General features: G+C 38.5%; 1 protein-coding gene across 1 annotated transcript in view; it reads right to left on the bottom strand.

The window, feature by feature from the left end:
* LOC138143512 (cytochrome c oxidase subunit 4 isoform 1, mitochondrial-like) overlaps positions 1–18,327 on the bottom strand; it is a 191,431-nt gene extending 173,104 nt beyond the window's left edge. The window contains exon 1 of the mRNA XM_069064771.1: positions 18,322–18,327. Within this exon, the coding sequence (XP_068920872.1) occupies positions 18,322–18,326 (5 nt within the window). The 5' untranslated portion in view covers position 18,327. The remainder of the gene's footprint in view (positions 1–18,321) is intronic.
* Between the last annotated feature and the right edge of the window lie 4,891 nt (positions 18,328–23,218).

Here is a 23,218-nt window from a genome sequence, read left to right as displayed (position 1 = left end):
ACAGAGAGACAGAGAGAGAGAGACAGAGACAGAGAGAGAGAGAGAAATTCATAACTGGTGAAATCCAAAAAGAACGTTTAAGAGTTAAAACCTGAGCTGTGCTTTGAAGGAAATTAGGGATTCTATGAATCAGCCAGGAGGAGGGATTACATTCCAGACTTAGGAGACCAATGGAATATTGTGTATAATGGTGGCATTGGGGGAAGAGGGAAGGGCAAAGATAGCTAACAAGTTAGTATGATTAGAACAGAGTAAGAGTCTACATGTAGTGAAATAATATGAAATGAGGCTAGAAAGATAGGTAGGAACAAAAGTGTGGAGGACTTTAAATGCTAGGCTGAAGATTTTGTACTTCATCCTAATAACAATAAGAAGTCAACCAAGTTTTTTAGTAGGGAAGTTATGTGGTCCAATCTATGTTGTAGGAATATGAATTTGGAAACAGTGTAAAGGATGGACTGGAGAGAAGATAGTCTGGAATCAGAGAAACAAATTACAAGTCTATTTCAATAGCCTAGGTGCTAAGTGCAGTGGGCCTGAACTAGGGTAGAACATGTCCGAGTTGAGAATCAATGCATGAAAAGCATTTATTAAGTTCTTACTGTGGTCTAAGCACAGTACTAAGCTTTGGGGATAGAAATAATAAAGCAAAATAATCTCTCCTCTCAAGGGGTGAGCAGTGGGTGTGGGGAAATAATACAGAGGAATGGTAGACAGGGAAGCACATTTTGGTCTGGCAAGCATGGAGACGGTAAGTGGAAGAGTAAAGGAGAGGAAGGTGTACCTGCTATAACACAGGGGATGGTAAGTAAGTGGGGTCAGGGTGGAGTAGATAAAGGGCACTAAGGAATAGCCTCTGGAAATCTGGAAAGTATATTAAAGGATGATGGCTGGATAAAATATCAAGGGGAAAGGGAGCAAACATTTATCAAGTATCTATACTGTGTGCCAGGCGCTATGCCAAGCATTTTACAACTATATTATTTGATCCTCTCAACAACTCAGGGAGATAGATGCTATTATTGTCCCCATTTTACAGTTGAAGAAACTGAGGGTGACTTGCCTAAGATCTCATAGCCACTAAGTATCTGAGGCTGGATTTGCATTCAGGTTTTCTTTACTCTAGGGCCAATGTTCTAACCACTAGCCCACCTAACTGCTGGAAAGAAGGGGAAGGGTATGAGAGATTCAACCCATTCCACTTTTAGAAAGCAGTAATTGCAAGGGAGTTTTTCCTTATCTAAGTCTACATTTACCTCTGAAATTTCCACCTGTTACGACTAGTTCTGTCCTCAGGGGGATAAGCAGAACAAGTTTATTCCCTCTTCCATGTGACAGCCTTTTTTTTTTCTTTTTTTTTTCTGCCTTTTGGAGGGCAATTAGGGTTAAGTAACTTGCCCAAGGTTACACGGCTAGTATTTTTTTATGTGGTGGTTAGGTGTCTGAGGCCAGAACCGAACTCAGGACCTCCCGACTCCAGGGCCAGTGCTTTACTCACTGCTCCACCTAGCCACCCCCGTGACAGCCTTTTAAATACTTGAAGAAACCTGTCATGTAGCCCCTAAAATGTCAAAGGGAAGAGAGACGAAAATGGACATGGGAAAAGAAATGACTTCCTAGACTCTCTATCCTACTATTCCTTCCTGCATCAGGCCTTTCCTGACTCCCCTCACCTCTCATTGTCACTCTATCCCTCCAGTAGACAAGTTGCATGCAACTTTTATTTTCCAAACTTTTGTGCAAGGTTGTGTTTGGCTGGTCAAATGCAAATCCTAAAGGGCAGGCACAACTCCATCTCCAGTGTCTAGCACAGTGCCTGCCACATAGGAGAAACTAAGAGTGTTCCTGCATTTGGAGGAGATTGAATTGAAATAAGGAATGTGGAATAGGAGCTTAAGATTTTAAAGTAAGAGATTAGGAGCAGCTAGGTGGCATAGTGGATAAAGCACTAGCCTTGGAGTCAGGAAGGCCTGAGTTCAAATGTGACTTCCGACATTTACTAGCCATGTGACCCTGGGCAAATCACTTAACCTTGATTAACTCAAAAAAAAAAAAGCAAGATGTTAAGGAGGTGGTGTCTGGGGGTATGTTCAAGAAGGAGAACCTGAAAAAAAAATACCTAGGGCAATGTGTAGGCTTCACATCGAGGTCCCCTGTGATGGCAACCTTCAAGGAAAAAATATGATTAATAGAATATTTATATATGCATGAGTTTTTTTTAAAGAGACATAAATTACCTCTTAAGTTACTTATGAGCACAAGCCTTGAAGAATGGTAGATTTTAGAAGGCCTTCCTCGACCAACCACAAGGAGCTCTGGTCAACCCCTGCCTTGTATCCTAGAAGCATTAATCAACCCACTTTGTACTATATTCACCTTGAAAGGGGTAGGAGGAAGAGAATAAGCATATATATAGCCCCTACTATGTGCTAGACACCTTGCTAAGTGCTTTATAATTATTATCTCATTTGATCCTCATAACACTCCCTTGAGGGAGGTGCTATTATCATACCTATTTTTCCAGTTGGAGAAATTGGTGCAAAGGGAGTGACTCCCCCAGGGTAACATAGCTAATAAGAGTTTGATGGTGTTTTTGAATTCATCTTCCTGATTCTATGCCCAGTGCTCTATCCACTGTACCTTAAATTTATTACAATGATATGCTATTACAAGGATATGCCTTGAGCACTATGTGGTTTACAAAACATTTTTTCTCATGACAATCCCAGAAATAATTGTTGTGGTATGAGGGAAAGTGTAAGAGATTTAGCTTTAGAAGCTTGGGCATTTTTGTATGTGGGAAAAATAGAAAGACTTATATGAACTAAAGAAAAGTAAAGTAAGTAAAACCAGGAAAAAAAAAAACCAAAACCATGTGACCTTGGGCAAGTCACTTAACCCAAGTTGCCCTGCCTTCCCTCCTGGAAAAAAAAAAGAATTAAATGTAAAAGGCAAAGGCTGGGTTCTGTTTAGGGGTGGCTAGGTGGCCTAGTGAATAGAGCACTGGCCCTGGAGTCAGCAGCACCTGAGTTCAAATCCAGCCTCAGACACTTAATACAAAAAAACCTAGCCTGTGACCTTGGGCAGGTCACTTAATCCCAAATGCCCTACCTTCCCCCTCCAAAAAGAAAAGAAAACAAAAAACAACTGACGACATCACTTTAATAATGAAAGCAGAAAGAACAACAGAAAACTGAAACTCAGTGCTATATCATTATAATGACCAAGCTCTATCCTAAGAAAAGCTACGAATTTGTACCTCCCTCACTTCTTTGCAGAAGCAGGAGACTATGGAGGAGGAAGAACAGTGCACATATAGTGTTGGAATTAAGTAAGTTGCCTAGTTTGCCTCACTGCTTGTTTCCTCTTTCTTTTTTATTTGCTCTTATAAGGCATGGTTCTATGGGCCAGGGTGATGAATATGTTAAGAAATGAAGGATGATGTAAAAACAAAATATATAAATAAAAGAAAAAGAAAGAAGACAGGCTTAAATCTCAGTTCTATCAGTTATTAGCTATGTAAATTTGGGCAAGTCATTAAAATTCACTAGTCCTCAGCTGGACTAGATAATTGCTGAGATATCTCCCATCAACAAATCTGATGATTGCAAATGGGTAGTGCAGATACTATTATCTCCATTTTATAGATTCAGTTGCAAACTCTCTTTGTACTCGATTTCTTCCTTTGCAAAATGGAAGAATTGGGTTTTCTCTTTGTTGTTCAGTCATTTCAGGTGTGTCCCACCTCTTCATGACCCCATTTGGGGTCTTCTTGACAAAGGTACTGGAGCAGTTTGCCATTTCCTTCCCAGTCCATTTTACAGACCAGGAGACTAAAGTAAACAGGGTTAAGTGACTTGCCCAAGGTCACACAGCTAGTAAGTACCTGAGGCCAAATTTTGAACTCACAAAGAGAAGTCTTCCTGATCTAGGCCTGCACTAGATGATATCACCTTAATTAGATTCAATAAGTATTTATTAAGTACCTGCTATGCAGCAGGTATTATATTAAGTGAAGACAAAAATTAAACAGTCCCTGTAGTCAAGGAGATTACATTCTATTGGGGATGGTAAGTAGAGTAGAGGGCAAAAAGTCTCATAGAGACGTAAAAACAAAATTCATGCCAAGTAATTTCCAGAGGAAGGGCACTAAGGACTACAGAGGTTGGAACAGGCTGCCTGTAGGAAGCTGAGATTTCAAGGGACTTAGGGATACTAAGAGCCAGGGAAGAGTTAATTTATTCCAGGAATGGGAGACCGTCTCCAGCTCAAAGCAGTATGACTTGTCAATGGAAGCAGGGCCAGCAAGTGGAAGAACTGCAACGGTCCTTAGTAATTATTTCCTCCCAACTCCTCATCTTCGTGATGAGGAACCTAGACTTACAAAGGTAAAATTAGTGACCCTGGATCCAGGGCTCTCAGTTCTGAATCCAGTGTTCATTCTCCTACTCCATGCTATCCAGGTTAATAGATGGTAGCTCTCAGAAGAGTTCATTTTCTTTAAGTCTTATTTTATCTTACTTACAATCTTTTCCTCTTAGAGAAAGAACAGAGCATCCGATCCAAGTGTCTCTGGAGCTAAATGGTGCCACCCACCTGCCTACAGTTTTTCCAGCTCCCTTCAGCCGTCAGCAGGTTTAGGGTACATAAGCGCACAGCTACCTTTTCCATTTCCGAAGTTACCAAGGAGTATCTCACAGGAGCTGTCAGAGAGGCTTCTCTGTAGGCAGAAAGCACTTGACTTCAGTGGAGAGGCATTCTGACATCCGGAGGCAGGCGATTAGGAGGTTATGTGAGAAAATGGGGATTATTTTCGGATGGATGATAGAGGGTGTCCCAGGGATGTCAGCAAACCTTCTAGGTTAAGCGTTTTAAGGCCACTTTTCTATATGCCTTCTGCCTCCTGCCTGTCTCAGGGAGGGAGCACTTACCTGACATAAACAACCTGTCCCCAAGGCCAGGCTCCCAGAATCCCTTTAGAGCAGAAAGGGAAGAACCAAAGGACTCCCATGGTCCCCATCATTCCTGCATTACCAGATCTTTCTCATCACTGCTGCGCCTTCTCAGCGGCTCAGGAAGCAATTCTATGAACTAGCACTCATGCTTATTTCTGCCTACTCTCCAGATGAAGGCTCTTGTCTTCAGAGTATTGCCCTAGCTGAGCTAAGGACCACTGTAGGTAAAAGCTTCATAAATATGCATGACTAAATAATTCCTTGTGAGCAGAAGTGGTTGCTCTTCATTTTACATATATTGATGCCTTCCTTCAAACATCTACAGAATCACCTAGTGATGAACTCATAACTCCAAACCCTAGAGGAGAAACAGTGCCAACTGTGAATGTCTGGACATCAGGGTTCTAGAGCTAATTTTGCCTTTTAATTAACTGTGTGATTTTGAGCAAACTACCTAATCTTTCTGCACCTCTGCTTCCTCCTCTGTTGCCTGCATTAGGCTAGATGACTTGTGATGCCTATGAGCCTAAAATCCAGTAACTTTCACACACCTGTGTGAGTTGTTGTTTTCGTTGTTGTTTCACTGGTCCTGTGCTTTCATTTGTGATAAGGAATTCCCTCAATTCACGCAGATTGACACACTGCTTCGCAACCTGTGGTCTTATGTAGGAGTGGCCTGGCATACTGAGAGGTTAAGCAATTTGACTTTACAGGCAGCATGGTAGGATCTGAATCCAGGGTCTCCATCCTCTACCTCCATGATACCTCTAGATTATAAAGATGACTTCTTTAAAGTGTTTTTTTAAATAAATGAAATAAAATAATAATTTATACTTAACATGTTTCATTTTTCCAGTCCACCTCCCTTACAAATGTCCTATTGAGGTAAATTGTAAAAAGGTTATTCATTACATACTCAAGAAGTGCCAGAACCTGGTAATGAGCCTTGGTCTCCTCATTTCAAATCCTTTCCCCTTTGGGCTGCTTTCTATTGCTTCTAGGCAGAAATGGTTAATTTGTCACTTAGGACATAGTAGGTGCTTAATAATAGAAGGCAGTTAGGTGTCTGAGTAGATAGAGCACTGGGCCTAGAGTCAGGAAAACTTCAGTCCAAATCCAACCTCAGACACTAACTATTTTACCCTGGGCAAGTCACTTAACCTTTGCTTGCTTCAATCCACTGAAGAAGGATATGGCAAACCACTCTAGAATCTTTGTCAAGAAAACCCCATGGATAGTACACTTGGTGAGGCCATGAAGAGTTAGACGTGACTGAACAATGATGATAACAGGCACTTAATCAATGCTTGTTGACTTAAAACTCTTGTTCTAACTTATTGTATCTATAGCTTTTTCTTGTAAGGCAATTTAAACGGCCATATGAAAAGCTAACCTGTATCAAGATTTTCCCCTGGGGATAAAGGAAAAATATTTATATGCATTCATGCCTTAGAACCTGTCATTGCATGGAAGGTGGGAAAAATGGGGAGGAGACGCTATTTTCAAATCACAGCAATATGGAGAACTTGGAAAGCTTTCAGTTAGGAAAAAAAAAAAAACATTGTAGGTGATTATAGGCAGCAAAGTAAAATCTATATGGAAGTCATAATAACATAGATCTCCTGAGAGCAGGAGGATAAAGATGCTCTCTTTTATTAATGGCCCCAGCTCTAGCTTACATTTACAGACCCAGGTTTGGCCCCAGGGGAAGTTTTGGGATCCTTTTTTTCTTCTCATTGACAGTGGCTCGTTAGACCCCAATTCTGAAGCCCAGAGGAAAATTACCTAAAGCTTAGGTTTGACTCATATCTGAGGATCTCCCTCCGCCAAAGGGAGTAGAAAGTTATTCAATGTACAACATGAACCAAGAACAGGACAATTATTTGTTTTCTTTATACAAAAGAAAGGCTCATGCGCACATATGAACCATAATATAAAACATGACATTACCTAAAATTCCCATTATGCTCTCCTAAGAGATTGAAACTTTAAAAATTCAGTCTTGTTTTAAATTCAGTTTCTAATTTTTTCCTTCCATTTTCCCTTCACATTCATTGTGAGAAAACAAGAAAAATAAAATGGTTACAAACATATATAGTAAAGAAGGAAATTCCCCACATTAGCTGTGTTTAAAAAACAATATATGCTTTCATCTGCACTCTGAGTTCCTCACTTCTTTATCTTGAAGTGGGCAGCATACTTCATCATGAGTCATCTGGTTGTCATTGGTTCTTGTGCTGGTGAATATTCCTAAGTCTTTCAGAGTTGCCTCTCTTTACAATAATGATGTTATTGGAGTTGTGAACTGATCCAACCATTCTGGAGAGCAATCTGGCACTATGCCCAAAGGGCTACAAATAAGTGCTTACCCTTTGACCCAGCAATATCACTTCTAGGGTTATATCCCCAAAATATCAGAGAAGTGGGAGGAGGACTTGTATGTACAAAAATATTTCTAGAAGCTCTTTTTGTGGTGGCAAAGATTTGGAAATCAAGGGGATGCCCATCATTTGGGGAATGACTGAACAAGTCGTGCTATATGAATGCAATGGAATATTGCTGTACTATAAGAAATGAGGAGCAGACGGACTTCATAATAACCTGGAGAGACTTAAATAAACGGATATTGAGTGAGAAGAACAGAACCAAGAGAAATCTGTACACAATCATAGACACAACATATGTGTGACGACTAACTTTGATAGCCTGGGATCCTCTCAGCAATATAAGGTTATAAGACAACTGCAAAAGAGATACCCACATCCAGAGAAAGAAATGCGGACTGAATGCAGATTGAAGCAAACTACCTGCTCTCTTTCTTTTTCTTGTTTTGTTTTGTTTCCTCTTTTCTACTGATCATTCCATCAGTTATAATCCTTCTTTATAGCCTAATGATTAATGTGAAGATATTTGTAGATCCTATATTTGTTTTTTTTTTAATTTTATGTTTATTTTTAGTTTACAATATTTATTTCCACAAGATTATGAGTTACAAATTTTCTCCCCGTCTTTTCCCCTACCCACCACCCCAAAACAATGATTTCACTGAATACCCCCTCCCCCATCTGCTCTCTCCTATATCCTCCACCAAGCCCCCTCTGACTTTACGGTAGGGAAAGAAGTAGTTTCATACCCCTTTGCCTGTATATCTTATTTCCCAGTTACATGTAAAATAATGACAATAATATTTTTTTAACATTGGATTTTAAAACTTTGAATTCCAGATTCTTTCCCTTCTTCCCTTGTCACCCACCCTTAATGGGAAGATAAGCAATTCAATATAGGTTGTACGTATATAGCAATGCAAAACATTTCCAGAGTTGATATATTGTGAAAGACTGACTATATTTCCCTTCATCCCATCCTGCTCCTCACTTGTTCTATTTTCTACTTTGACCCTGTCCCTTTTCAAAAGTGTGTGCTTCTAACTGCCCCCCTCAATCTGCCCTCTCTTCTATCATCCCCCCTCTTATCCCCTTCCCCCTTACTCTCCTATAGGGTAAGATACCAAATTTAGTGTGTATGTTATTCCGTCTTTAAGTCAAATTCAATGAGAGTAAGGTTGACCCATTACCTTTTGCCTTCCTGTTCTTCCCCTCCATTGTAACAGTTTTCCCTTGCCTCTTCTATATGAAATAATTTACCTAATTCCGTCTCTCCCTATCTCCTCTGATTACATTCCTCTCTCACCTCTTAATTTTATTTTTTAAATACCATCCCTTCCTATTCTATTGATCCTGTGCCCTTTGTCTATGTATACCTGTAAACATATATACACACAATCAAATATGTATTCACACACACATATACCCTGCTATATATATATATATATATATATATATATATATGTGTGTGTGTGTGTGTGTGTGAGAGTATGTGTGTATACACACACACACACATTTATATTCCCTTCAACTATCCTCATACTGAGAAAAGTTTCATAAGTTACAATTACCATTTTTCTATGTAGGAATGTTAATAGTTCAACTGTGATAAGTTCCTTATGATTTCTTTTCCCCGTTTACTTTCTCATGCTTCTCTTTCTTTTTGTATTTGAATGTCAAATTTTCTATTCAACTCTGTTTTTTTCATCAAGAGTGCTTGAAAGTCCTCTTTTTCATTGAATGACCATATTTTCCCCTGAAACATTATACTCAGTTTTGCTGGGTAGGTGATTCTTGGTTTTAATCCTAGCTCCTTTGACCTCTGGAATATCATATTCCAAGCCCTTCAATCCCTTACTGTAGAAACTGCTAGATCTTGTGTTATCCTGATTGTGTTTCCACAATATTCAAATTGTGTCTTCTTGGCTGCTTGTAATATTTTCTCCTTGATCTGTGAACTCCAGAATCTGGCTATAATATTCCTCAGAGTTTTCTTTTGGGGATCTTTTCAAGAGGTGATCAATGAATTCTTTCAATTTCTTTTCTTTCTTTCTTTTTTTTTTTTTTTTTTGCTTTTGGAGGGCAATTAGGGTTAAGTAACTTGCCCAAGGTTACACAGCTAGTTTTTTGTGTGGGTGTTAAGTGTCTGAGGCCGGAACCAAACTCAGGTCCTCCTGACTCCAAGGCCAACCCTTTACTTACTGCGCCACCTAGCCACCCCAAATTCTTTCAATTTCTATTTTGCCCTCTGGTTCTAAAATATTGGGCAATTTTCCTTGAGAATTTCTTGAAGAACGATTTCTAGGTTCTTTTTCAATCATGGCTTTCAAATAGTCCAATAATTTTTTAAAATTATCTCTCCTGGTTCTTTTTCCAGGTCAGTGGTTTTTCCAGTGACATTTGTTTGGATCTATTTAATAGTATCTTGATTTCTCATAAAGTCATTAGCTTCCATTTGCTACAATATAATACCCAAGGATTTACTCTCTTCAGTGAGCTTTTGAAATTCCTTTTCCATCTGACAAATTCGACTTTTTAAGGCATTCTTCTCTTCATTGCCTTTTTGGGCCTCTTTTGCCATTTGAATTAGTATGTTTTTAAGGTGTTATTTTCTTCAGTCAGGTTGTTGACTCTCTTTTTATGATTTTCTTGCATCATTCTCATTTCTCTTCCCAATTTTTCTCTACTTCTCTTACTTGATTTTCAAAATCCTTCTTGAGCTCCTCCATGGCCTGTAACCAATTCATATTTTTCTTGGAAGCTTTTAATGCAGGAGTTCTGACTTTGTTGTCTTCCTACCATTCCAAACTTTGATCCTTTTTGTCCCCAAAAAAGAGATCTAAGGTTTTATTTCTGTGCTTGCTTTTCTTCCTTTGCTTGCTCATGTTGCCACTCAATTACTTGACTTTTGAGCTTTTTGCCACAACAGAACTCTGCTTCCAAAGAGGAGAGCTTTATCCCAAATTGCTGGGGTTTTTGCAGCTGCTGGAGCTATTAGTTGGGTGCCCTCTCTGCTGCACCCACAAGCTCTGGCCCACTGGCCACACACCCCAGGACCTCTACCCAAGACAGCAATCCAGATCCAAGTAGGCTAAAGCAAGAGCAATTACCCTTTGAATGGTTGCTTGATCCCCCTATGATCTGCAGGCCAGGAGCTCTGAAGCAGGCACGTGGTGGCAGCCACACAGCCACCATACCTCTGCCACTTCTCTCCCCAGGGACAGGGCCAGACCACCCTCTTGGTCCCCCATTCCCACAAAGTTCCACACTGACCTTTTACTTTGGCATTTATGGGTTGACAATTCTGGAAACTACCACAGCTGCTGGCGATCCACTCTCCTTAAGTGTGCTCCAGCCACTGCTGGTTGGGGCCACCCTGGGGCTAAAACCATGGCACTGGGCTGGGCTGGGCTCCCAACATGCTGTGATGAACTCTTCTTGCTGGCCTGCCAGGCTGCCTTCAGCAGCAGATTTGTTTCTCTCTGTTACTTTTTGGGTTCTGTAGCTCTAAAATTTGTTTTGAGTCATATATTATAGATATTTAAGGTGATTATGGGGGGAGCTCATAGAGTTTTCCTGCTTCTATGCTGCCATCTTGGCCCCACCCCTGGCTCAGTGTAGATCCCATATTTGATTGCATGCCACCATGGGGGAGGGGGGAGGAAAAAAAGGGGGAGAAAATTTGAAACTCAAGGTACTGTGGAACTGAATGTTGTAAACTGAGTAAATAAACAAATTACTTTTAAAAAAAATTAAAAATTAAAAAAAAGAAATTGTTCTCCTGATTCTGCTCACTTCAGTTTACAGATCATACAAATCTTTCCAAGTTTCCCTGAAAACCCCCTTCATCATTTCTTATAGTCCAATGATTCAATAATATTAATACACCATAACTTTGTCATTTATTCCTCAAATGATAGGCATGCCCTCAGTTTCTAATTCTTTGCTATCATGAAAAACTGCTATATATAATTTTTCTACATATGGGTTCCTTGCCTTTTTTCATTGGGATATTGACCTAGCAACAGTATCACTAGGTCAAAGAATACATACAGTTCAATAACTTTTTGGGTATAGATCCAAATTCACTTTCCAGAGTGGCTGGACTAGTTCACAGTTCTACTAATAGTACATTAATGTGCCTGTTTCCCCCCCAGCATCTCCAGCATTTGTCATTTTCCTTTTTTATTAACATTTACCAGTCTGATGAATTTGAGGTAGTACTTTAGAGTTGTTATCCTTTTTCTCTAATTATAAGTAATTTGGAGAATTTTTGCCTATGTTAGAGATAACTTGAATCTCCTTCTCTGAAAATTCCATATTTATATCCTTTGACCATTTATCAGTTAAGAAATGACTCTTATTTGTATAAATTTTAATCAATTCTCTATATATAATGGAAATGATACCTTTATCATCTTTCCCCAATTTCTTGTTTCTTTTCTATTTAGATGTATTGCTTTTGTGAAAATTTTTTTTTTAATTTCATGCAGTTGAGGTGGTGCATTTTACCATTTGTCATAAACTTTTCCCTATCTATAGACAGGCAATTTCTTCCATGCTCTTTATGTTTAAATATTATATCCATTTGGATCTCATCTTGGTATAAAATATGAGATGGTGGTCTATATATAGCTTCCACCAGACCATTTTCCAATTTCTCAAGTCAAACACAAAGTTTTGCCCCAATAGTTGAGATCTTGGAATTTATCAAACAATAAGCTACTGTGTTCATTTGCTTCTACATATTGTGTACCTATTTTGTTTCACTGATCAACACTCAATTTCTTACTCAGTAACAAATTGTTTTGACAATCGCTACTTTGTAGTATAGTTTGAGATCTATGGAGTTGAAACTTGAAGTATTAAAGCATGAGACAATTAGTGAGTCCATTGAATAGGCATTTCATCTTCATTTCAGCTCAGTAGAATCTGAACATCTTTTTTAAGCTCTTTGTCTTCTGGCAAGCCCATTGGTTTAGCTTTCAATTGGTAGTCTTCATCTCCTCTGAGAAATGTTATGGGAACTACAAGGATCAATTATAGTGTGGGCAGTACCAATTTAAAGTACCCAGGAGCTCCTGACCTCTCAAACTCACAAGATTGCCTCTCAGGCTGAAAAAGTCCATCTCAGGATAGTGTTTGGTAACTTTGTTAAGGAAAAACAAAACAAAACATAAACGCATGGAAGAATCAGCCATCCTCTTAAGGTCCTGACTAAGTCTATAAGCACATATTCTAACTGCCCAGTGTGAGCAGATACCATTAGTGATGGAGGAAAAAGAAGAGACTTTTTCCCTTCACTTACTAGAAGTCCTGAAGGGAGAGTTCTATCCTGCATATTCCAGAGACAGGAAGAAAAGAGTAACAGAAGAAATTATTTCTCCATTTGAAGCCTCTATGGTATGGATAATTCTTCCTGGCTTAGTGGCCAAATCTTTTTTGATATATCCTCTTTCCTTTATGGAGCCAAAAAGTTTCTAAGACATCCCAAAGGGTCAAGTCTTTCAGCACTGTGTACATATATCCCTGGAAATGACCAGGAGAACTCAGAACATGCTTCCTGGGATGGCTTATAGGCATGAATAAACCTATACTTTAGGCATATATAGTATATATAGTATGCTCCAGTCTAACTCATTTATGCTAGAAAATGATAAAAAAAAAAATTGAGAATATTGGAGCTAAAGCAGCAATGGAATTTGAGCCCTAGGAGGAACTTTAGAGATATTCAAGTCATATTCCCTCATAAATTGATATGACTCATAACCTTAGGGCTAGAGGAAACCTTGAGACCCACAAATACCCACACAGAACTATACCATCAAACAAATTACAGGAACTAATTCTCTGTCTCTGTCTCTCTCTTCCTCTCTCTCCTGAAATACTAAGGGAGTCATTGATCCTCTTTGAAAACAGGGGCGGCCAGGTAGCACAGCAAATAAGAGCACCAGCCCCAGAGTTGGGATGACCTGGGGATCGAATCCAGGCTCAGACACTTAGCACCCACCCAGAAACATCTGGCCGTGTAACCTTAAGCAAGTTACTTAACCCCGACTGCTTTAAAAAAAAAAAAAAAGAAAAGAAAATGAAGGTCAAGGGGCAGCTAGGTGGTGCAGTGAATAGATCACCGACCCTGGAGTTAGGAGGACCTGAGTTCAAATCTGGCCTCAGACACTTGACACATTTACTAGCTGTGTGACCTTGGGCAAGTTGCTTAACCCCAATTGCTCTCCAAAAAGAAAAAAAAAGAAATGAAGGTCAAACAACTATCAACTGAGGGAGTATTTGGCTGCTTCTCTTTATATTAAATGTTTTGAGAAATGGCCAACTATATTTGAATAATACTACTTAGATGTCTGAGGAGAATAGGGGAAAAATTGGTGAGATATTAGGGCACACTCACTAGCCTATATACTATGGAGATGTGCTTTTGTAGATAGAGAGCATACAACTCAAGCACTAGAAGACAAAATCCTTAAAATTGTGTTGCCATCCAGACCCTCCATGGAACAAAGGAGACAAAGCTGCTTACACAGTGCAAAGGGTGGGGTGCTAGGAGTCTTCTTTGGCCTGAGGCCAGAGACTGCTGTTAGCACTGTACAAAAGGTTTCAAATCAGGGCACCTGGAAGTAGGCTTTAGTTTTAATATAGGAATTCTGGAGTTATTATGTTTTCTGGGGATGGGAATAGCCATCATCTGTTGGGAAATAAGGGAAATTGTAGGAAGCTTGAACTACAGGCCTAATGAAGCAAGAAAGAAGAAAAAAGCCATGATCAGAAACAAAAATGAACAGCACATAAGGCAGTACTCTTCTATCAAGGAGACAGAATGTTCCTGCCTTTTATATTTACCACATCTGGGATCCTAGGCAAGTTATCTAACCTGAGTTTCAGTTTCTTCATCTATAAAATGAGTGAAGTTTTAATGAATGACCTCTAAAATCTATTCTAATTCTCATGTGTAATGAATTCAAGGTCCTAACTGGTCACCCTCCTCTGGAGACCCTCTCTCTTGGCTATCTGCAGAGTTGTCCAACACACGGGATTATTTCCAGAAGTTTATTGTAAATATCATTCACCATTGCTACCTACTGTGGTTTTTTTTCATCATTATCCTACATTACTCCTCCTGTAGTCTGCACCTAGCAAAGTTCTTCACAGCTCACAAGTGTTTATAAAAACACATCATAAATCACATGACATGATAAATCAGAGGAGATGTGATATCTGTGTTCAAGTATCTGAAGAACTATGGAGAATAGATTAATCCAGTCTAATCCATTCCAATGAATATTTGCCAACTATATGCCAGGCCTTGTGCTAAGCACTGGGGATATAATTAATAAAAAGAAAGACAGTCCCTGACCTCAAGTTGCTTACAGTCTAAAGGGGGAGGCAACACAGAAAAGAAGGCAAGAAAAGAGGCACCGGGTCTACATGGCAAGGAGGCATTTTGCTCCGTGCAGTTGAAACGACGCAGGGCAGCGGATGCAAAGTGGAATGAGTTGAGTTCATTTTCTGCCTTCTATTAAGTAAGGCATTTGGAGGAGTTTGATACTCCATCCTCTAGCCCTCTAATCAGATGGGAGAGGAGATTGAGGTAGGTGGTGTCAGTCAAGGCTTGAGTTAGCAACATGAAGGTGAGTTTATCCTAGGAATGGCATCTTGTTCTGTGAACTTGAAACCAGGCAGGGCAGCAAATGCAAAGTGGAGTGGATGAAATGTGTTCTTTTTGGTCATAGGGGGGAAGAATCATAATCAATGGGTAGAAGTACCAAAAGACAGATTAAGACAATTTCAGGAAAAAAAATCTTTCTAACATTTAAAACTGTCCAAAAGTGAAGTAGCCTCACTTGAGAGGACATGGTTCTTCTCTCCTTGAAGGTCTTCAAGTACACACTGGCAGGTACTTGTTGAGTATGTTGTAGTGGGAGAATCTTTTGTATGTAGGTAGAAATAGATCGCCACAGCTCACAACTTTGGTGATTGTGTTGTGGAGAGGAGTACCCACCACTTCTGTTAAGAGTACTCTCTGGGACTATGGGGGGAGGAGGGAGCTCTAGGAGATAGTTGCTCACTGGCAAGTAGTGTCATTTTCTTTAAGTTCTGACATGAATTATGTTTGTTTTCCCTTAACTAGTAAATAGATTTGCTCATGATTTGAGTCTTAGGAACCTTTGTGCTTGTAAAGTAAGTTGATGAATACACACATAGGAGTGGCAGGTTGGGGTAGCATGCAATATATAGACACTTGATTGGAGGTAATGAGCCAGAGAAGTGAGTTGACCTCCAAAGTATACCTGGGACCTTAGTGTCAGAAGGCAGTCTCTGACACAAGTGCTACAATTATATTGATTTTTTATGAATGAAGATGTCCTGTGGTCTGAAGATCTAAGTAGCATAACTTTGTCAAAGTTAACCCATTACTCATGAAAAATGCGATGTACCTTCAGGTAGAGAGAACTGATGGACTTAGAGTGCATATAGAAGCATAGATTTTGCCTTTATTTTTCTTGCTTTCCTTACCCCCTCCTCCCACCCAGGAACATGGCTAATGCAGAAATATGTTTTGCATGACCTCATATATTTAATAAGTATCATATTTCTTGCCTTCTAAATGTGTATAGAAGGAGCTAAAAGGAGGAAGAGAATTTGGAACTGAAAATAAAATAAAATATAAATGAATAAATTAAAAAATAAAAAAAAAAGTTAGCTTCTTTAAGGTCTCCTAGAGGGTCACAGAGATGGATTTCTTTCATTCATTAATAGTAGCTAGTGGAACATTTTCTTTGAACATCAGGTATAGTTCTTGGAGACCGATATTCCACTGAGGTAAAAATAGAGAACCAGACTCATCTATCTATGTATCTATGTATCTATGTATCTATGTATCTATGTATCTATGTATCTATGTATCTATGTATCTATCTATCTATCTATCTATCTATCTATCTATCTATTGATCGATATCGATCGATTGATCTATCTGCCTGTCTGTCTGTCTGTCAACAAAAGGAAATCTGGTCAGAGCATTTCTTTATAAGCATTATTAAGTATGGGGATGGAAATGAGGGAAGTTTAAGGGAAACTTCAGAAAGTCTAGGAATAAAAGTTATGATACTTCAGGCCAAGTTTTCCTTAGATAAAATTTTAAAAAATTGAGAAAGTTAGTGATTTGAAGATCTATCCAGGCGAAGCTCTGGAAAAAACTGTGAAGTAGTCTAAGCTGCTCTCAATGGCCCCTGACCTCTCTTCCTGCTTCTCTTTCCTCTGCTTGTTGTTGGGAGTATGTGATCTTTCTTCTAAACACCCATTGCTCTTAAAGAGGTAGAAGACTGCCCCCAGAGAGATTTGCATTTTATCAGAGGAAGAAGAAAGCCAGAGTACTGCTTAATTGATAGGAGTGAATAGGAGTTCATGGAATCATGTAATTCCAGAGCCATAGAACCATGGAATGTGAGAGCTGGAGTACTTATGGAGACCATTTAGCCCAACTCACTCATTAAACAGAGACCCAGAGAGTGGGAAGCCCCTTCTTCTTTAGGATGAGGGGATTGGACCAGATGATCTCTAAGGTACTTTTTAAACCCTGAATCTTTCAATTTAATGATAAATGGCTTGCCCAAGTTCACACAGATATTAAGTGACAGAGCCATATCCGCCCATGTCTTTTGACTCCAAATATACAAGTACCACTTCACCACAGGGAAAATATTTTTTAGACGGGGGAGTTGTCACATCCTTGTACAAAGGTTTCAGCTTGATTTATTTCCAAGCAAGGTAACCCAGCTTGTATTGGTCAACAATTCAGGTAATCCATGACAAAAATGACATTTTTCTTCAAAAATATGTTTTTGCTTTATTTTGTCTAAAACCTACATGGCACTTTACCTATGGAGTCCTTCACATAACTGTTTTCATTGTCCACCAGGCTTTTCCCAGGGCTATCATATGTCTCCTTTAAAAGTGTCCTTGATTTTTAAAACATTTTCTCCCTGTCCTGGCTAGGATCCTGGGGTTTACCTGGGAAAATTCAAGCAATTCAGAGGCCCTGGAGAGTATTTCCTTCCATGGGCAACTTGGGCTGTATTTCCAAATTCATTTTTGGTATTTAGCCTTTTCCTGGAGAGGGGATAACTTTCTTTGTCCCTGTTTGGCAGCAATGACTTCTGACAAATGCAATTAACCACTGAAAGATAAGTTCAGTGCTTCAATTGAAGAAATGTAGGTGTAGTAACTGGTATATTTCTGAACATAAGGGAAGAAAGCAGTTTATTCACTTCATCCAGTGATGAGTAGTTTAAGCGAAAATCTTTTCTATATACACCATATTTTACAAAGGGACATGAGAGTAAGGGTTAACTCCTACCTTTTTAAACCACAACTTTATGTCTTTTCAATGTTATAATTTTATGATCACCTAATTAAGAAAACTGGTTCATTACAAGCAACACTAAGGTGCTAATTCAATTCCCGCCTGTGATTTTTTTTCAAGCTTGTTTACCTGTGAAGCCATGTGTAACTAAAGAAAATTCCCACAGCAAGTGGTGGGAGATACAGGGGGAAGAGACCTCAGTGTTGGATTACTTTAAGCCGTTAGGCCAAAATCTCTAAGCCCCCAAGCTTTAATTATCGTGTGCAGTGTACTGTTGAATAGGAAAAGGGGGTTACAGCATGACAGATTCTTACCCTGACACCCAGACTGAAACACTAGCAATCAGACTATATACACACACACACACACACACACACACACACATATATACATATATACACACACATATAGTCCGATTCATATACACATACATGTACATATGCATACATGAATATAAATATACATACATGCTGCACACATTATATACACATGTACTTTTTATGCCCATACATACACATATCACATGTATGTAATATATTATAGAATTTATGATCCTATAATGCCATTTTTTTCTTTCTCATTCTTTTTCTGGTCCACCCCCTACCCCATGTACTCTCCACATAAGTGTGTCCTTCATACATACAAATTTGGTCACATATTCATATATGTTATATAGTTATATATGGATAAATCTGTATGTATGCAATTATATCCAGGTGATAAATGTACATGTGTGTGTATGTGTGTGTGTGTAATATAACCTCTTGAAAAATGACTCATCACTACCAACGAATGATGACAATAATAACTCTTTTTAAAAATACTTGGCAGTTTATAAAACATTTAACATTACCTCATGTTTAAGAGGCTTAAACTGTGCTGAGCTTGGAGTTAAAAAGACAAGGATTCAAATCCTTCATCTGACATATTCACAAGGTGACATGGGAAAGTCAGTTAAACTCTCTGAGATTCAAGTAACTCTATAAGATCATAAATTAAAAGTTTTTGGTCTGGATCAGTGGAGAGAATTCTTCTACCCACAAAATCACAGATATTTGACTTAATAATGAAGGATAGTGTGGAACACCCCACTTCAATTAATGTGATTATAGAAGGCCTGATTCAATTTAATTAATCTATCAAACAGATGTGTATACACACATCCTTAGTTTGGAAACAGTGAAATCTTTAGATAATTGGATGAAATAAGATGATATCACACAAAAATGTGTTGGGATTGGCTAAAGGAATCAGATATAACTATCACAATGAGACAGTTTAGATTCCAATTTTCTATCAGGGAATTGCAGCAACAAACCTATCTATTGGTGATCCAGTGAATTTTCATTATAGATTTGAGGAAGAACTGAGTTCTCACTCCTTTCTCCTTCCTCCATTGACCTAAGAATGACCTCGTTAACTTCTAAAGATTGGGGGATTTGGACTTGTGGCAGTGTCTCTAGCATTGTCCTTGAAACAGCAGTGGCTGACATAAATATATGCATCAAATGCAGAGAAATAACCCAACGAAAAAACAGCCACCTCAAGAAAAGGCAGTTTTAACGTTCTATAAAGGCACCAGTTCTCACAGTCAATAAAGGAGAACTTGGTGAGGAGTTGATAAAGGGACCACCATCTTTTGTCTCCACATGTAGATCTGACAAAATGGGGCTCAGTCATCATATAGGAAACAGTATTATATGTAAGCCCAACCCTACATGTCCAGATTTGCATGTGGAGATCTTTACATAAGACCATACTAAATTTATATGAAAATCTCAGGCCCTCAGTGTTACCGCATGACAGAAATATGAGTAGGAGCAGTAATGATCTGGACACTGTCTGCCAATTTGAATGAAAGTTATGAAATTGTCCCAGAGGAGGTACCATATTGACCTACCTCATTTCCTTTATTCCAACTACTCTTGTAGTCCTCATGGCTCAGACATTCTCCCAAGATACTGCTTAGACTTGCTATATAGTTACTCTCTTCTCCAGGGTTTATCTCTTGGGCTTCTCTCAGTTCATAATATTTCTTCATTGTGTTTGTCTTTTTTTTAGGTTTATTCATATCTCTAGTGTCTGTTTTTGACGGGTCAGACTCTGCTCATTCTTGTACTTGACAGACCTTATTTGGACCTAGATGCAGTGACAAAGACTGAGTCCAACTTTCTTAAAGGGCTATGGGGTACTGAAGGTCTCATGGTGTTTCAGATTAAGTAAGGGTCTTCAGTCCTTCTATATCCCCTTCTGAGCAATTCTGAGCCTGGAGTGGGCTCTGTCCCTTGACATAAGCCCCAGTCAAATGACATTGGTTGTTGTGGTGGCATAATCCTGCAAGAGACAGGTATTTTGCTTCCCATTCCCTTGTCCCTAGCTGTGGCCTAGGCTCTCCTGACCCTGTCTTCTACTCTTGGGTTCTCTCTTTGTCTTATGCTTACCCTCATTTGTCTTTGCTTAGAGCTTCGGCAGAATTTTGGCTATCTTGTTCAGTTCTGTAATGAAAAGACAAACTTTTATTCTTTGGTTTCCTTTCTTATTGTTCTTTCTGATATACTTTTAGAGATTTATTGGATTATTTGTGGGAAATCTGGGCTCTTCTGGGTCCTAACATACCAGGATCTTACCAGTTTTAATCTACCTCATTTTAGTCTCACATAAGTCTTATGAAGTAGGTATCACTGATATTGACAGCATGTAAAACTTTATCTATTTGACTTTTTAAAGTCCTTCAAAACCTGGACCCACCCTCTTTTTCCAACCTTTTTATTATTGCCCTTTACATACTCTGTGGACCAACAAACCTGTTCTCCTTGCTTTTCCTCTCAAGACTCTCTATCTCTACACCTCTGTGTAGGCACTGTCCCATACCTAGAATGTATTCATTGCTTCCCTCAGTCTCTTAGAATCTACTTTCCTTCACAACTCCAGTGAATTTTATGTTTTTTTTTCATGAAACTATCTTCATCACCCCAATTACTGCTAGTGCCCTCCCTCCCAAAAATTATTTTTATGCATTTGTATAGTCTTATTTGTGTACATGTTATCTCCTCTGATAGAATATACACTTCTTAATGGAAGAACTGTTTTATTTTTAATACTTATGTCTCCAGGGCTAGCACAGTACTTGCCTCACAGTAGATACTAAAAAAACCACTTATTGATTAATAAATCCATTGTATATGTGTTAAGGAAAACTTTTAACATATATTGTTCTATGTTTATTTTTAAAAATATATTTACTTTATGTATCTGAATTTACTTGTATCGTACATTTATTTTATATAGCATAGTACATGTACATATATGTTATAAACAAGTTATTCTATTAACTTAAGTATCAGAGATAATTTAATTATAAGATTTTACATCTGATAAGACTCCCTGCTTTTATAGATAAGAACCTGAAGCACAGAGAGGGAAACTGATTTACCCAAGATAAAGAGAGCAGAAAAAAAAAACCTTAGGAGCCATAATAGAACCTAGGTCTCTTCGTTCCTACTTTCGTCCTTTTCCCACTGATCCATTCTGTATCTCATACATATAGCATTTCAGACAAATTTCTGGTGTTCTAAAATTCTGAGCTTCTCCTCATATCCTTTCAACAAAGAAAGAGAACAAACTGAAGGCTTTATTTCTGCACAATCCATGAACTAGAAACTCCAAAGTTAGCTTTCTTTCAGAACCTAGCCATAGGTTTTTTTTAGGATGTTAGTGGCTGCCACCATACAAGGTGAACAGGCCCTCCTGAGCAAAGATTCAATTACTCTACATGGGGTGTGGAGAGGATTAAAGGGTAGTTCAATCCCCATTCACAGTATCCTAAAGGGCTTTCTCTAAGGGCTCCTTTAAACAAAGCTTGTCAATCTAAGCAGTGTTTTTTTCCCCCTGTTGCTTAGCTGTGGTCTATTATCACAAGAAAGCTACCCGTTTCCCTCTAAGGGGGGCCTTAGAATTCCCATTTCTATTTTATTTGGCCTTACAATCCTATATGAATATGGCCATAAATGTATGTAAGTAGCTATATATTTCATGTATGAGAGTATACTTATCCATTTAAAATATATTCGTATGCAAATGACATATCTATGCACTGCCATATGTAAGCACTGCAGAACATTGATTAGTTTTGCTGTTTGACTCAACTAAAACTCAGTCTGACTGTCATTGCTGTACCTTCTATGTGTAAGACCTTTCTAGAGTCAAGAAAGAATACAGAGATAAATGAAGACTGAATCCCTGTTCTCAAGGGGCTTATACTCTGGTATAGAGGATAAGTAGCATGTTGCACTAAAAAAAATCACTAAATTGAGACTCGGGGATTTAACCTCTCCATATCTCAGTTTCCCCATCTGTAAAAAGAGTGTAGATGGGCTGGTGGAGCTGAAGGCCTCAAAGAGCCCTTTAAGCTTGAAATCCCACAATCCTACAGGAAAAGAGCAAACATTGAACCTGTTGTCTGAAGACCTGGGTTCAGGCTCTTTTACTACTCTTTTACTTTAGGTAAGTTACTGAACAGCTCTGAAATCAGTTTCCTCACCTATAAGAGAGAGATAATAATACTTGCACCAATTACCTGCTTTGGTTGTTGTGAGGATCAAATAAAATAATGTATGTGAAAACACTTTGCAAATTCTGAAGCTCCATCTAAATGTGTTATGATGATTTTGTTATTAAGAAAGATAAAACTTGTCATGCAAATGTGTATAAAGATATATATATGTATACATATGTGCAAATGTACATATTACTTATTTTGTTCAGTGGAGGGAGTTTCCATATAGGGAGTTCCTACCACAGGAGGTGTGTGTGTGTGCATAGATACTGTATATGTGTGTATACATATTATAGACATATGCATATATATGTATATGTGTACACATAGGCACAATATATATTAGTATATATGCATATACACACATGATATCTATGTACACACATATATGTACACACAGACTTGTGGTGGGAGTTTGCTGAATGGAAACTCCCTTCACCAGTGTAGATCAGTAGATCACCTATAATTTGTAGTCCTTCGAGAATGCTGCCTAAAGCACTGAAAGATTAAGTGACTTGCTCATGATTACCCAGTTAGAATTTCTCAGAGGTAGGATTTGAACTCATATCATATCTTCATAACTCTTAGAGAAGCTATTATCTACAACATGCTGTCATTCTATAACAAATGTCCAATGAACAAAATAAATTTATTTGGTAACAAAATGTAAATTATAAATGATTTGAACAAATAAAAAGCAAATTAATATATAGAGAAGTCTTCTTTTCTTGTACTAGTTTTTTTTTAATGGAATTAGTATTTAGAGCTAGAAAAGACCTTAAGAATTATTCTGCTCTAAATCTGTTACTTGACAGGTGAAGAAATTGAGGTCCAGGAAGGGGAAGTGATTTGCTTAACCAGGATATGAACCCAGCTCCTCTTATTGTAGATCCAGTGCTTTTCCTTTCCTTTCCTTTCCTTTCCTTTCCTTTCCTTTCCTTTCCTT

Source organism: Petaurus breviceps, unplaced genomic scaffold (assembly GCF_028583685.1).
Source record: "Petaurus breviceps papuanus isolate PSGF00001 unplaced genomic scaffold, PetGlider_PUasm1.0 90644, whole genome shotgun sequence".
Classification (NCBI taxonomy): Eukaryota; Metazoa; Chordata; class Mammalia; order Diprotodontia; family Petauridae; genus Petaurus; species Petaurus breviceps.
This window is presented reverse-complemented; position numbering and strand designations above follow the sequence as displayed.